This window comes from Gadus chalcogrammus, chromosome 9, assembly GCF_026213295.1.
Source record: "Gadus chalcogrammus isolate NIFS_2021 chromosome 9, NIFS_Gcha_1.0, whole genome shotgun sequence".
NCBI lineage: Eukaryota > Metazoa > Chordata > Actinopteri > Gadiformes > Gadidae > Gadus > Gadus chalcogrammus.
This window is the reverse complement of record NC_079420.1, coordinates 13,740,561-13,753,333: the sequence shown is the minus strand read 5'-3', so window position 1 is coordinate 13,753,333 and position 12,773 is coordinate 13,740,561. Positions and strand designations below refer to the sequence as shown.

The 12,773-nt window shown below is 48.5% G+C and overlaps 1 protein-coding gene across 1 annotated transcript in view; it reads right to left on the bottom strand.

Annotated features, from left to right (window-relative positions):
* Window positions 1–12,773, bottom strand: part of hipk2 (homeodomain interacting protein kinase 2) — a 74,495-nt gene that overhangs the window by 7,376 nt on the left and 54,346 nt on the right. Inside the window, exons 5-9 of the mRNA XM_056599397.1 lie at window positions 12,593–12,679; window positions 8,078–8,262; window positions 7,388–7,541; window positions 3,885–4,113; window positions 2,835–2,956 (exon numbers count right to left, since the gene is read on the bottom strand). Of these exons, the coding sequence (XP_056455372.1) occupies window positions 2,835–2,956; window positions 3,885–4,113; window positions 7,388–7,541; window positions 8,078–8,262; window positions 12,593–12,679 (777 nt within the window). The remainder of the gene's footprint in view (window positions 1–2,834; window positions 2,957–3,884; window positions 4,114–7,387; window positions 7,542–8,077; window positions 8,263–12,592; window positions 12,680–12,773) is intronic.

The following is a 12,773-nucleotide window of genomic DNA, read 5'->3' as shown; positions in this document are numbered from 1 at the left end:
GTGGAAGAGGGGGTTGTTTGGCACTGGATGCCCTGACAATATGAAGGAAGGGGGTAGTGGGGGGTGGGGGGGCAGGAGGGATAGAAGGCCAACAGTGGAGAGAAGGCTGCAGCTATGAAGAAAACAGCTATCCAGCCAAGCCGGGCAGACCTCCCACAGTTTAAGGGCTTCTCAGGCACACACACACACACACACACACACACACACACACACACACACACACACACACACACACACACACACACACACACACACACACACACACACACACACACACACACACACACAGGGCCACACACACATGCGAACACACATCCACACACACACACACACACACACACACACACACACACACACACACAGGGCCACACACACATGCGAACACACATCCACCCACACACACACACACACAAACACACACACACACACAAACCATACCCATTATTAGGTGTGCTGTTCGCTGGCCTATATAAACCATCTGCTTAAGTTAACTGCAGACTCGGTGTTGGTTGAACATGTGCGCAGACAGGAGTTTACGGTAAACAGCGTACATGCACAGGCCGTGTGGGATCACCAGCTCCGTCGAGCGTGACTGGAACCAGTCCGGCGCAACCGCTAAAGAGCCATTTACATGCCTATGTGTGGGGGCAGGTGGTGACTTTTAACTCTTTTTTCGATGTGGGTGGAAGGCCATGTGGCGTTGGATTGAAAGGAAGCGGGTGCTCCGGTCAGAGCTCGGTCCACCCGGGACGTCCCGGCTGATCTGACCCCCCCCCGCCTCCTCTGAGCTCTGCCGTTTGGCACGGCTGACCTGGAAGCAAAACCCTGGAGCTAATCACCATTTGGTATCTGACAGATTAACTGAAAAAGGCAGACAGACGGACGTACGCAGACACACACACACACACATATCCAAACAAACACAGACACACAGACACACAGACACACACACACACACACACACACACACACACACACACACACACACACACACACACACACACACACACACACAGATACACAGATACTCACACACACAGCCTTGCTGTCTGTCTGGATTGCCTACCACATGATTAGGCGAAGATAAGGGAACACTTCAGACTAACAGGGTTTTCAGGGATATTTAAAGCCTTCATGGAAATTTCCATTGGGAGAGGGTAACGGTGGGGGGGGGGAGCGGGGTGATGCTGAGCGCAAGGTAGAGAGCGCAGGGTGCACAGAGAGAGCGAGAGAGAGAGAGAGAGAGAGAGAGAGAGAGAGAGAGAGAGAGAGAGAGAGAGAGAGAGAGAGAGAGAGAGAGAGAAAGGATCATGCTCGTTTTTTAGTGACTTCCTGTGGCCTGTTTATTAGCTCCAGCTTAACTACTAGACAGCCTGTAGTGCGGAGGCCAGGCCAGGCTCCAGCGCTCCGAGCCGGGCGCAACAGAGCGTGGAAGCCTCCAGAAGAACAGGATACAGTGAGGAGAGGTAGACAAAGACAAGAAACAAACAAACAAACAGACAAAGAAGGACGGGATGAAAGAGTAAAGTGAGGGAGAGGAAGCCGGAGAATGGACGACCTCACACAGGGAAATTGAGTCGACTACAGAGAGAGAGAGAGAGAGAGAGAGAGAGAGAGAGAGAGAGAGAGAGAGAGAGAGAGAGAGAGAGAGAGAGAGAGAGAGAGAGAGAGAGAGAGAGAGAGAGAGATGGAGGGAGAGAGAGAGAGAGAGAGAGAGAGAGAGAGAGAGAGAGAGAGAGAGAGAGAGAGAGAGAGAGAGAGCGATGGAGAGAGAGAGAGAGAGAGAGAGAGAGAGAGAGAGAGAGAGAGAGCGATGGAGGGAGAGAGAGAGAGAGAGAGAGAGAGAGAGAGAGAGCGATGGAGAGAGAGAGAGAGAGAGAGAGAGAGAGAGAGAGAGAGGGAGAGAGAGACAGAGAGAGAGCGATAGAAAGTAAAGAAAAGAGTTTAAAAGGCGTGTGGGCCAGAGAGCGAAGGAGAGAAAGCATTGCACCAGAAAGCTTGCTCTGAGTGCACCAAGGCAAAACAGCTGCCAGCGGCTCCAGGGTCATAAACATTAACACAATTTCTGTTGTCCTTCATGGGTGCCCCCCCCCCACCCCACCCCACCCACCGATCTGCCATCTACATGTTATATATAATGCATATATTTAACAAAGCTTTTCACAGACTGAAGAGAAAGATAACCAGCACAAACATCTTTGTGTTTTGTTTCTTCGCCTCCTTTCAGAGAGTATACAAAGTATCTATCTACCATAGTCTGTATACCAGGTCTCTGTACCTCAGACTGTATACCAGGTCTCTGTACCAGACTGTATACCAGGTCTCTCTGTACCAGACTGTATACCAGGTCTTCCTTACCAGACTGTATACCAGGTCTCTCTGTACCAGACTGTATACCAGGTCTCTGTACCTCAGACTGTATACCAGGTCTCTGTACCTCAGACTGTATATCAGGTCTCTGTACCTCAGACTGTATACCAGGTCTCTCTGTACCAGACTGTATACCAGGTCTCTGTACCTCAGACTGTATACAAGGTCTCTCTGTACCACAGACTGTATACCAGGTGTCTCTACCACAGACTGTATACCAGGTCTCTGTACCAGACTGTATACCAGGTCTCTGTACCAGACTGTATACCAGGTCTCTGTACCCCAGACTGTATACCAGGTCTCTGTACCACAGACTGTATACCAGGTCTCTGTACCCCAGACTGTATACCAGGTCTCTGTACCAGACTGTATACCAGGTCTCTGTACCAGACTGTATACCAGGTCTCTGTACCAGACTGTATACCAGGTCTCTGTACCTCAGACTGTTTACTGGCTCCCTTTACCTGTGTCAGCAGGCCAGGCTGGAGCTGTAGAGGTTGGGCACCAGGGGCCTGCGTCACTATGGGAACGGCGTTCTCCATCCGCACAGAGTAACTAGTGTGCTTGGACGGAGATGCTTGCAGCCCTGTAAACAAACAAACAAACAAACACACAAACAAACAAGGAGATGTCAAAAGAGCAGCACAGTAAGGAACAAGTCGGTGTCTGTCAAGACAGGGAGGGAAGGAAGCCACAATACGCACAAGCCCTAAAAAGGAAGAAGGAAAGGAAAGGACAAACACACCAGTGGATGTTTCTGTACCCAGCAGATGTGCTACACCCCCCCCCCCCCCCCCCCCCTCCCGCCCCCCACTGCTTTTCACAGCTAACAGAGATAACTATGATCATGCTCGGAGGAAAAATAAAACAAGGGGTAGTCATGGTGATGGTTAAATCTATCTCTGCAAAGGTGCCATTAATGGAGATGACATTTATATTTACAACACAGAAAAAACAACAGAACCCAGGCGGCCCTCAGCCTTAATCAACCCCCAGCTGAAACACATAACATATGTGGTGATTGGCAACACATTATACCATAGCCATATTCAAGTGTACAATCATGTAATTATCGTTACATTTTTACTTTATGATGAGAGAAACGTTGCTTTCGGCATTGGGTATTAAATAACTTGGCATTGCAACATGAAAAGCGGACTCAATAAAAAGGCATACTCAAACCAAAGCTACATTTGTTTTATATTTACATGCATATTCACATTCATATTATCATGTATTATTTGTAGCAGAAGTAGTGGTTGCATCATGAATATGAGTATTAGTACTAGCAGAAGTGTTAGTAATATTAGTCGTACTACAATAAGTTATCGCAGTAGTACCAGCATGAGTGTCTGGTAGTAGTGTCTGGAAGTGCCAGGCCCAACCAAGCCAGGCCACTTCCTGTGAACCTATTCCAGAGTGATCCTCAGAGAACACCACAGAGTCAAACACACGCCCCACCGCAGCCCCCGTACCATGGACATGGAGGAGCCGGGGTGTTGGTTTCTCTTTACCTTGGAAGCCGGGTGGGCAGACGATGAGGGCCTGCTGGAAGGGGTCGGGGGGCCGCGCGGGGCAGAGCTGGGGGGGCCCCGGCTGCAGAGGCATGCTCCTCTGGGCCACGGTGGCCATGGAGGCGCTGGTGGGCTGGTAGATGGCCGACTGGTAGTTCAGCAGGGAGACGTCGGGGTTGGCGAGGGAGAAGGTGGCGTTGGTGGTGGAGGAGGAGGCCAAGCAAGAGGCCTAGGGTCGACAGAGGAGGGGGGGGGGAGGGGAGGTCAATCAGGCCTCATGCTAGGAAACAAAATGAACTATCGAAATGACTTTTCAGAGGTGGCTCGATGTCAACATCCCACAGGTGTGCTAAGCCCGTAGGAGATACCCCTTGTATCTGACCTGTGGTCCTATGTTACACGTCTTTCCCACTTCCAACCCATTTTCCTGTCTCTCGGGTGTGTGGGTTGGTGGCTGGATTGGATAGATGGATGGGTGGATTCTAAGCAGAACATCTCCAGCATCTTCCCTCTCACTAGTCATGTCATATGGTCAACATTAAGAAGAGATGGCAGTCAGGGTCATATACTACTGTTTGAAACTAAAGAAAATAAAATTTGGATGAGGAGGTTTTAATCTAGCAGGTCTTACAAAACAGACAAGATACTACACTTCTTGGTGTAGCAGACGAAGCTTAGGCATCACATTGTAAGCACAGCAGACTTCATCAATTAAAGAAAGAAAGAATGCTGCAGTCACAGTCTGTGTGCAGTGCAATCGAGTGTAGCGGTTGGAAACGCATATGGTCTGTGCTACAGTTTACAGAATGACGAACTCTTAATAGTGCGTCGCTAGCAAGAGCGTCCTTCCTGCTCTTGATTAAATCCCCTACGCTACACCATAGACCTGTTGCAGCACACACAACCCAACACGCCTCTCATCGGACACATTTCTCTTTCCGACAAACGCGGAGCAACCGCTAGCGACGGGCCACAACACTCAGACGGGTTGTGCCTGATTCGACCGTTCGGCAGGACATTCCATGAAATCTGTTCAAAGTGAAATGCTAGGGACTGATAGCGAGCAAAAACATTTAAATGCTTTAGTAGACGAGTTTGACATGTCACAGCGGCCCAATCTTGCCCTCACATCTATACGCTTGATGGGAGGGGTAACATTTCCCAGCAAACAGGACATTGTGCGATTATGCACGCATATGGACTCGCTCTATCTACCATCGCATACGGAGCATAGTAGGCCATTAAGAAGGAATGAAACGCAGCTTAAACTGCCCGAATACAAATATGCTTTTAGGAGACATGTGTTTGCTCAGCTCCCAGTCACGCAACTTCCCTTCCCTAACCCCCCCCCCCCCACCACCTTTGATTAGGCTGTATGTAGGTGAACGGGGGGGGGGGCGCTCCTTTTTAAAGGGACTCAAATTGCGCTGGAGAAGAGTGTAATCAATAGGGAGCCTTGACATGCATCAGGAACAGGATAGCATGGAGGCCGCTAACACCCAGGGTCAAAGATGGGTCCAGGGGCCTTGCATATAAACCCGGTGACATAAATCACCAACCTATTTTTATTTGCCTACAGTATAACCTTACAGCTGGGCTGGGCGATACATCACCTATTTCATTTACAGCGAGAGAGAGAGAGAGTGAGAGAGAGAAAGCGAGAGAGAGAGAGAGAGAGAGAGAGAGAGAGAGAGAGAGAGAGAGAGAGAGAGAGAGCGAGAGAGAGAGAGAGAGAGAGAGAGAGAGAGAGAGAGAGAGAGAGAGAGAGAGAGAGAGAGAGAGAGAGAGAGAGAGAGAGAGAAAGAGAGAGAGAGAGAGAGAGCGAGAGAGAGGGGTTTTCTTGTTACGCGCTGCACAGCGCTTGTCGAGCCAGCGTACGTTGTAACTAAGACGCAATCTGGAGAATCTAGCAACACACAGTGATTCCGGGAGACGGCGAAACTCAGCAGTTTAAATGCGGTACAAAGCGGTAAAATACCCTAAGCTTAACCCTGGGAAATGGGAAGGAGTGAGGAGTACAGTGACACAGAGAGAGAGAACGCGAGAGAACGCGCGCGCGAGAGAGAGAGAGAGAGAGAGAGAGAGAGAGAGAGAGACAGAGAGAGAGAAAAGAGAGAGGAAGCCTAGTAAAGGGATTCGTAAGGCCTGAAAGACCCAGAATGCAAGGCAAGCAGGAAGTGGTGCTTGTCATGTGTGCAATCAGCACTTTGTGACAATCCCACAGGACCCGAGGTACGGTGGGAACCGCAGACAGGCATCGAGAGACAGACCCCGCAGACAGGCATCGAGAGACAGACCCCTCAGACAGGCATCGAGAGACACACCCCGCAGACAAGCATCAAGAGACATACCCCGCAGACAGGCATCGAGAGACACACCCCGCAGACAGGCATCGAGAGACAGACCCCGCAGACAGGCATCGAGAGACAGACCCCGCAGAAGAAGCAGTAAGACTGTCCAGGAACGAGGAGATAGGAGACAGGCAGTTTACGATATGTACGTGTTTTTTTTGAGTTGCTTAAACCAATTTGATCATCTAGTGTCTCAAACTGATTCCATATGCTCTACTCTAAACAAAACAAACATGATCTCCTGACTACTTGATGTGGGCCATGGTCATCGAAACTGCTTAGCCTTCGCAAAACAATTTGAGAGAGGCTCACTAACAGCAAAAAACATGACACCTAAATGGTGAGACTGTGAATGAGAGGGCGGGGGCCTTTACACATACGCATTGATTTGCATTCCTTTTTCGAACTAACAAGCGTATATTGTGCAGGAGTGCTAGCGATGTGAACCATACGTCTTAAGAAGTGTCAAACTGAATCCACAAAATCATCATTCATCTGCTATTGACTTGCGTTGAGTTATCGGAATCAATTTGCTCTTGGAGAAATGACGCGTGTTGGGGGGGAGTAACAGGAAGGTTGGATGGGGGGGGGGGTTAAACACAACAAATATAACGACCAGTGATGTGAACAGAATGAAGAAAAGGCCTTTAAAGCCTGCTTCTGAAAGCAAACGGGAAACGCTATAATTCACGTTTCTTCCTACTGATTCCTGTAGGAAGGAACCATTAATAACTTTATGCTTGATCTTTTTTTGTGCATAGATTTCTGTTAAAACTTATATTCTATATTTATTCTATTGTATTTTATTTATATTTCAAGGAATATACGGAAGCACAGAATGTATGTCACACATACATTTCCCTCCACATCCTGTTTGAGTATGTGACAAACAAAAACCTCCTTTCAATGTTATCGAATCGTTTTTTGGAGAAGAGAGACATAGTGCATGTGGTGCATCTCGCACCGGGAAGCCTACCTACGTACAACCCAGACATCGGGGTTCGACCAGCATAATCCATAGACCGATCTATAGGGCGGTCTACAGTCTGAGTCATGGTGCCGCACCATAAGTGTGCAGCAGCAGGTGAGCTCGTCAGAGCCTCAGCCGGGCTGTTTGGATGCAGGCTGGGCTAGGGTCGGGCGGGAACGCACCTGGCTGTGCACAGTGTTGAGCTGGTTGTTGAAGGTCATGGTGAGGTTGGTGGACGTGCTGGGGGCCACGTGGGTGATGAAGGGCGTCTTGCTCTGGTCGTACATGTTCACGCGCCGCTTGCAGATCTCCATGTTTTGGAAGCACGACTTCACGCTGCGGCGGGAGACACAGAAAGGGGCTTGTGAGTCGGAGGAGACGGTGAGGGGAGGAAGGAGGTAAGAGGCGGAGTTCTGCTGTGCGATATGCATCGTCAGGATTTCTTTGATTTCTTTGAATTATTTGCAGATATGTAAAGCGTTATGTAAATGAAATCAGTTATTCATCTCATTTTGGAGCTGCCTTTTACTGTTGGAGAGATTAGAAAATATATTATTTGAGTCTAATTTGTTCCGAATCCCATAACCATCGGTCAGCTATCAATGAAAAGCGCTGAGAGAATATGCGTTTCTAGTTGACTGCGATTGCCTTCTCTAATGACTTACTTCCATTGTTACCGCTAAATCCCACTGTAGTACCACAAACAACTAACTACCAGTGTTGTACTAACTACCAGTGTCTAGTACCACTAACTACCAGTGTAGCAATACTTACTACCACTGTAGTACTACTATCAACTAACTACCACTGCAGTACTGCTAACCCAGCAGCGTAGCACTCGTAAACGGCGAGAGACGGATAGGGGGCCGTACTGTGTGCTGTGCGGGAAGTCCAGGAGGTGGTTCATGGTGACGAAGGGGTGGTTGAGGGTCTCGATGGGGGTGATCCTCTTGTCCGCGTCGATGGTCAGCATCTTGGTCAGCAGGTCTATGAACTCCCGGCGGTCTGCCTTCTCCGCCAACATCTCACTGCCTTCCAGGTCCGACGACATATTCACCTGTGGACGTGATCACACAACACACACACACACACACACACACACACACACGCACGCACGCAACACACACAACACATGAACGCGCGGACATACAGAAACACACACACTGTCAATGTTACCCACTGAAGTGAAATCGTACGGCATATAGTTATTACAGGGCGACAGTGTTCTTGTAGGCTGTTGATACACTCGTCCTCCACTTGTCCCCCAGTACATTCACCATAAAATACCTAATAATACCCACAGGGCCTCATCAGTGATGTCGTCGATAAACACCGACACACACACACACACACACACACACAAAGGCACACACACATCAACACACCCCACCACCACCACCACCACCACCACCACCTCTTCCTCCTCCTCCTCCTACTTCAGGACAGGGTAAACATTTGTTCTGGTATTCTTAGCACCAAAAAAAAAACACCCGGGTGAAGGACGGGCGAGAGAGAGAGAGGTTTTTTTAATCTCTAAAATCAAGCCTTTCTATTCCCAGAGAAATTCAAACATAGAACTAAAACACGACCTTGATAAATGTTGCCATTGGGTAATCATTAGGAAAGGAAATATTTACAAAGGATACCATTATGTGAGTGTCTCTGAATGAAGACAACTTCACCTAAATACTTGTGTGGAAGCTGCCTTGGAAGGAACGGCTTGTCCCTTTACCTATGCATAACCCTTAAGCTGTACATAAATACCGGCCGCGTTTCTACTCCACTGGAGAAAAAAAAGCAACAACCAGACAACCCTAGCCTTTTAACCCTACGTTACCGGACTTTAGTGTCCATGGAAGACTGACCATCCTCCTATAAACACCCCCAAGCCGCCGCATGTGAAAATGACTAAGGTTAAGGTAGAGATACGAGGACAACGGCCACAGGCAAGAAAAGGGCTGGCTTGTTTATTGTGATTGCATGAAACAGAAGCGGCCAGCCTGCTGTTACCCCATAAAGACGCCAGGCTTATCTCCAGCCCGGCTGCAGAGGATCAGATGTAGTGCCAGTCAGCACCACAAATCTGATTCACGGTACCTCCCTCATGCAGGTGAATTGTGCTCTGCAGCCACAGGTCTGCTCTGCGCTATCTCAGACCAATCTAACCGACTGAGGTGGGAAAGGATCACAGTTCTCTTCTCTGCCACAAGGACGAGGATTTGGAAACAGAGCACAGCTAGTTTTGAGTGGCTCAACCGGTGCTTTAAAGAGTTACACTTTAAAGTGACGGACAAGAGAAAACCATTGTTTATTTCTTGTTCTTGTTATTTAGGGGTTATCAAGATGTAGAAATGATATTCTATAAAATCCAATGCAATCTCACATTATTTCAGTCTATCGCACAATACAGCGACGGTGAGTTTGAGTACAAACTACGGCGATTTAGAACAGATTCCTACAATCCTTCCAATAAACTCAGTCTTCCCAAGACTGGGTTTATTATCTGACTTTGACATGCATATTATTAGACATCTTGAAATTCTCAAGACGAGATATCCAGTAGGTGTGCAGCAGATACATCCCTCTGGAATAGGATATGGTTATTATGCACTTTTATATCCTGTTATCCATCAATACATAAATAATACCGGTCGTCAAACAGCTCCAGTATTAAGGGAAGTGGAGCTGTTTGATCTCATAAGAAGAAAGGAAAAAAGTATTTTTCATACTATATCAGTCGGCCGGTCTCATTTGTTCATTTCCCGAGCTCTGAGAGAAAAGGGGCATTCTTAACTCTGCCCCCTGCAGATAAAACACAGGAGCCGCTGATTATTATGGTCTGCAGCCCTGCCTTGCGTGCATCGCATGGCAACGGCAGATCCGATGCTGAGACACTTGTGTGTGGATGCAACCCTTTGGGGAATGAGGAGAAGGAAGGATGGATGAAGGATGGATGAAGGATGGATGTCCCTCTGTGGGGTCAGGATGGACCCCAGATTCAGAGGAACACCGCTCTTCTGCCCTCAAGCTATGGCACAGTCTCCCCGTACTCCCCTATGAGGACCAAAGGCCCAAAGTAAGCCCTGAGTAGCAGTCAGAGGAAATTAACATGCCAGTCCCTAACGGCCCCAGCTGGGAAGCGACAGTAGATGGTCAATAAATAAAGAAATATATGAATACAGAGCCAAAAGACAATTGCGAAAGGTCAGATGGCTCGACACAGTCTGCGACTTTTATTTCATCTTACCCTTCTATTATTCTCTGCTGCCTCTTTCACTGACACTTCTCTCTCTCTCGCTCTCTTGCTTTCTCCCTCTCTCGCTCTATCTCGCTCTCTCTCGCTCTCTCACTCTCTCTCTCCCTCACTCTCTCTTGCTCCCTCTCTCTCTCTCTCTCCCTCTATCTCTCTCTCTCTCCCTCTCTCTCGCACTCTCTCTCTCTCTTGCTCTCTCCCTCTCTCTCTTGCTCCCTCTCTCTCTCTCGCTCTCTCTCTCTCGCTCTTTCTCCATCTCTATTTACTGCAGGGACTTTGATCACTTGCTGATCAAAGTCATTCCATCTTGGTCACACCATCCCCTCCTTCAAAGTTGTTCTCAGCCACCCACCCGCCAACCGAACCCCTCCAAAAGTGTGTGTGTTTTTTGTGTATGTAGATGTCTATGTGTGTGCACGTGTGTGCGTGTGTCCATGGTGTGTGCCGATGCCTAAATGTGTTCCTGATCAGATATACTTGGGGACTAAACAGTCCTAAGCTTTTCCCATGACCAAGAGGAGGTCTGTTATCTCTTCCTGGCACCCAGCAGAGCCTTCAGCTATGTCATCCATTATGAACGCCCAGGCAGATGTCCACACTGCTGAATTGTTTATATGGCCGCGATCCTTGGAAAGGGCTAAATAAAGACAGCTCCCACCCCCTTCCTCTCTCCTCCCGCTTCCCCGCATTAAGCCTGGGCATCAGCACGATGTATTTCTGCCCCATGTGTTTTTCCCCCTCCTTTTTCTCGTAAGAAGCCAAGCCTTATCCGTGACAGCGAGGGGAAGTCATGGCTGGGAGCGCGCGGGAGAGAGAGCAGCCTGACCCAGGGGATATCAGGGCGCCGCAGGTTGGTTTCATTAGGACCTCCACGGGCTCTTGTGGGAGACGGCCTCAGCAGCAGTGCCCTGGGCGCTCTCCTGGTCAGCCCTAATCACCGGCATTATTAAACTCCCTACTCTTCAGGGCTCTTGCACGTGTGCAGCAGCGTAAGAGAGAAAGGCTCCAATTTGCACAAACTCCATAGTCCATACTTTATTATTTTTTTAAATATATATATAGCAGGCAGAGGAAGGGCGGATGACAAGGTGGTCGGAGATACTACATGGCCGGGAAGCTAAGTGTTCCAGTCAGCAGGACTAGAAACACATGCACAGTATCCTGTCACTGTTGGGCACATCCAGTAGAAATACCATGGCTTCTTCTGAACTTTCCCACTGGTGTAAGAACCCAATGCACAAGACACACCAGAGCTGCCATGAGTTAGTGTAATCTGGTCCTGTACAGTATCAGGACAGGCAGGGTATGTGACTCACATCCTGGGGTTGTATAAGCAGGCTGTGCATTGGTTTCATTAAACAAATAGCTTTCCCACAGGTGGCTCTCTTGCACATCCGCACTCACCACTGTGTGTGTGTGTGTGTGTGTGTGTGTGTGTGTGTGTGTGTGTGTGTGTGTGTGTGTGTGTGTGTGTGTGTGTGTGTGTGTGTGTGTGTGTGTGTGTGTGTGTGTGTGTGTGTGTGTGTGTGTGTGTGTGTTTGTGCGTATCAGGATCAGGATGTGTGCTGTGTGTCGTGGGTTATGTCTGAGGATGAGTGTACTCTGCAGCCCTGTCCTTTTACATGTGTTTACATGGCATTTACCACAAGGGCCCATTGCATTAGAACATGGAAACAGCACTCTGATCTCTGGCTATCAAACAGCCTGAAGCACATGTTCAGCTACAACAACTCTCTGTAAGTCATTATGTGGTGGTGAGACTGCAGTGGAGAAGGAGTGGAGCTTTCATTCGACAGCTGCTTTCATTCCTATACCATGGAGTTAAGGAAGGGCCACCAAATGTTGACCTCCACTGTATTGACTATAAATTCACAGTTCAGAATTTGTAGTTTGACGGTTCTCTCCAGGATTCACAGCATAAAGATTTAAAACAGACTCAACTAGATACATTTTGGAAATGATTAATGGGCGGTGATGAGGTTGGCACAAGACAATACCCCCCAAAGGCCCCAATCTAACAGAGCGTGTTTAAAAAAAAAAGAAGCTGGGGCAGCTTTTTTTTTTTTTTAACGGTTTCAATGAGGGCGAAAGTGTTGGAATGTGTTTGCATCGGTTGCTCCGGGCAACAGCGTACCTGTGCCATATCGTCCAGGCAGTTGAAGATGTACTTGCGAGCCTCCTTGGACTTGACCCCCGTCTCGACTTCGTGATCCTCTGGGGTCTGCAGGGAGAGACGAGAAGCAGATGTTGCTCTCTGATATCATCACACTTCCTCTCCCCAAACACACACACACACACACACACACACACACTAT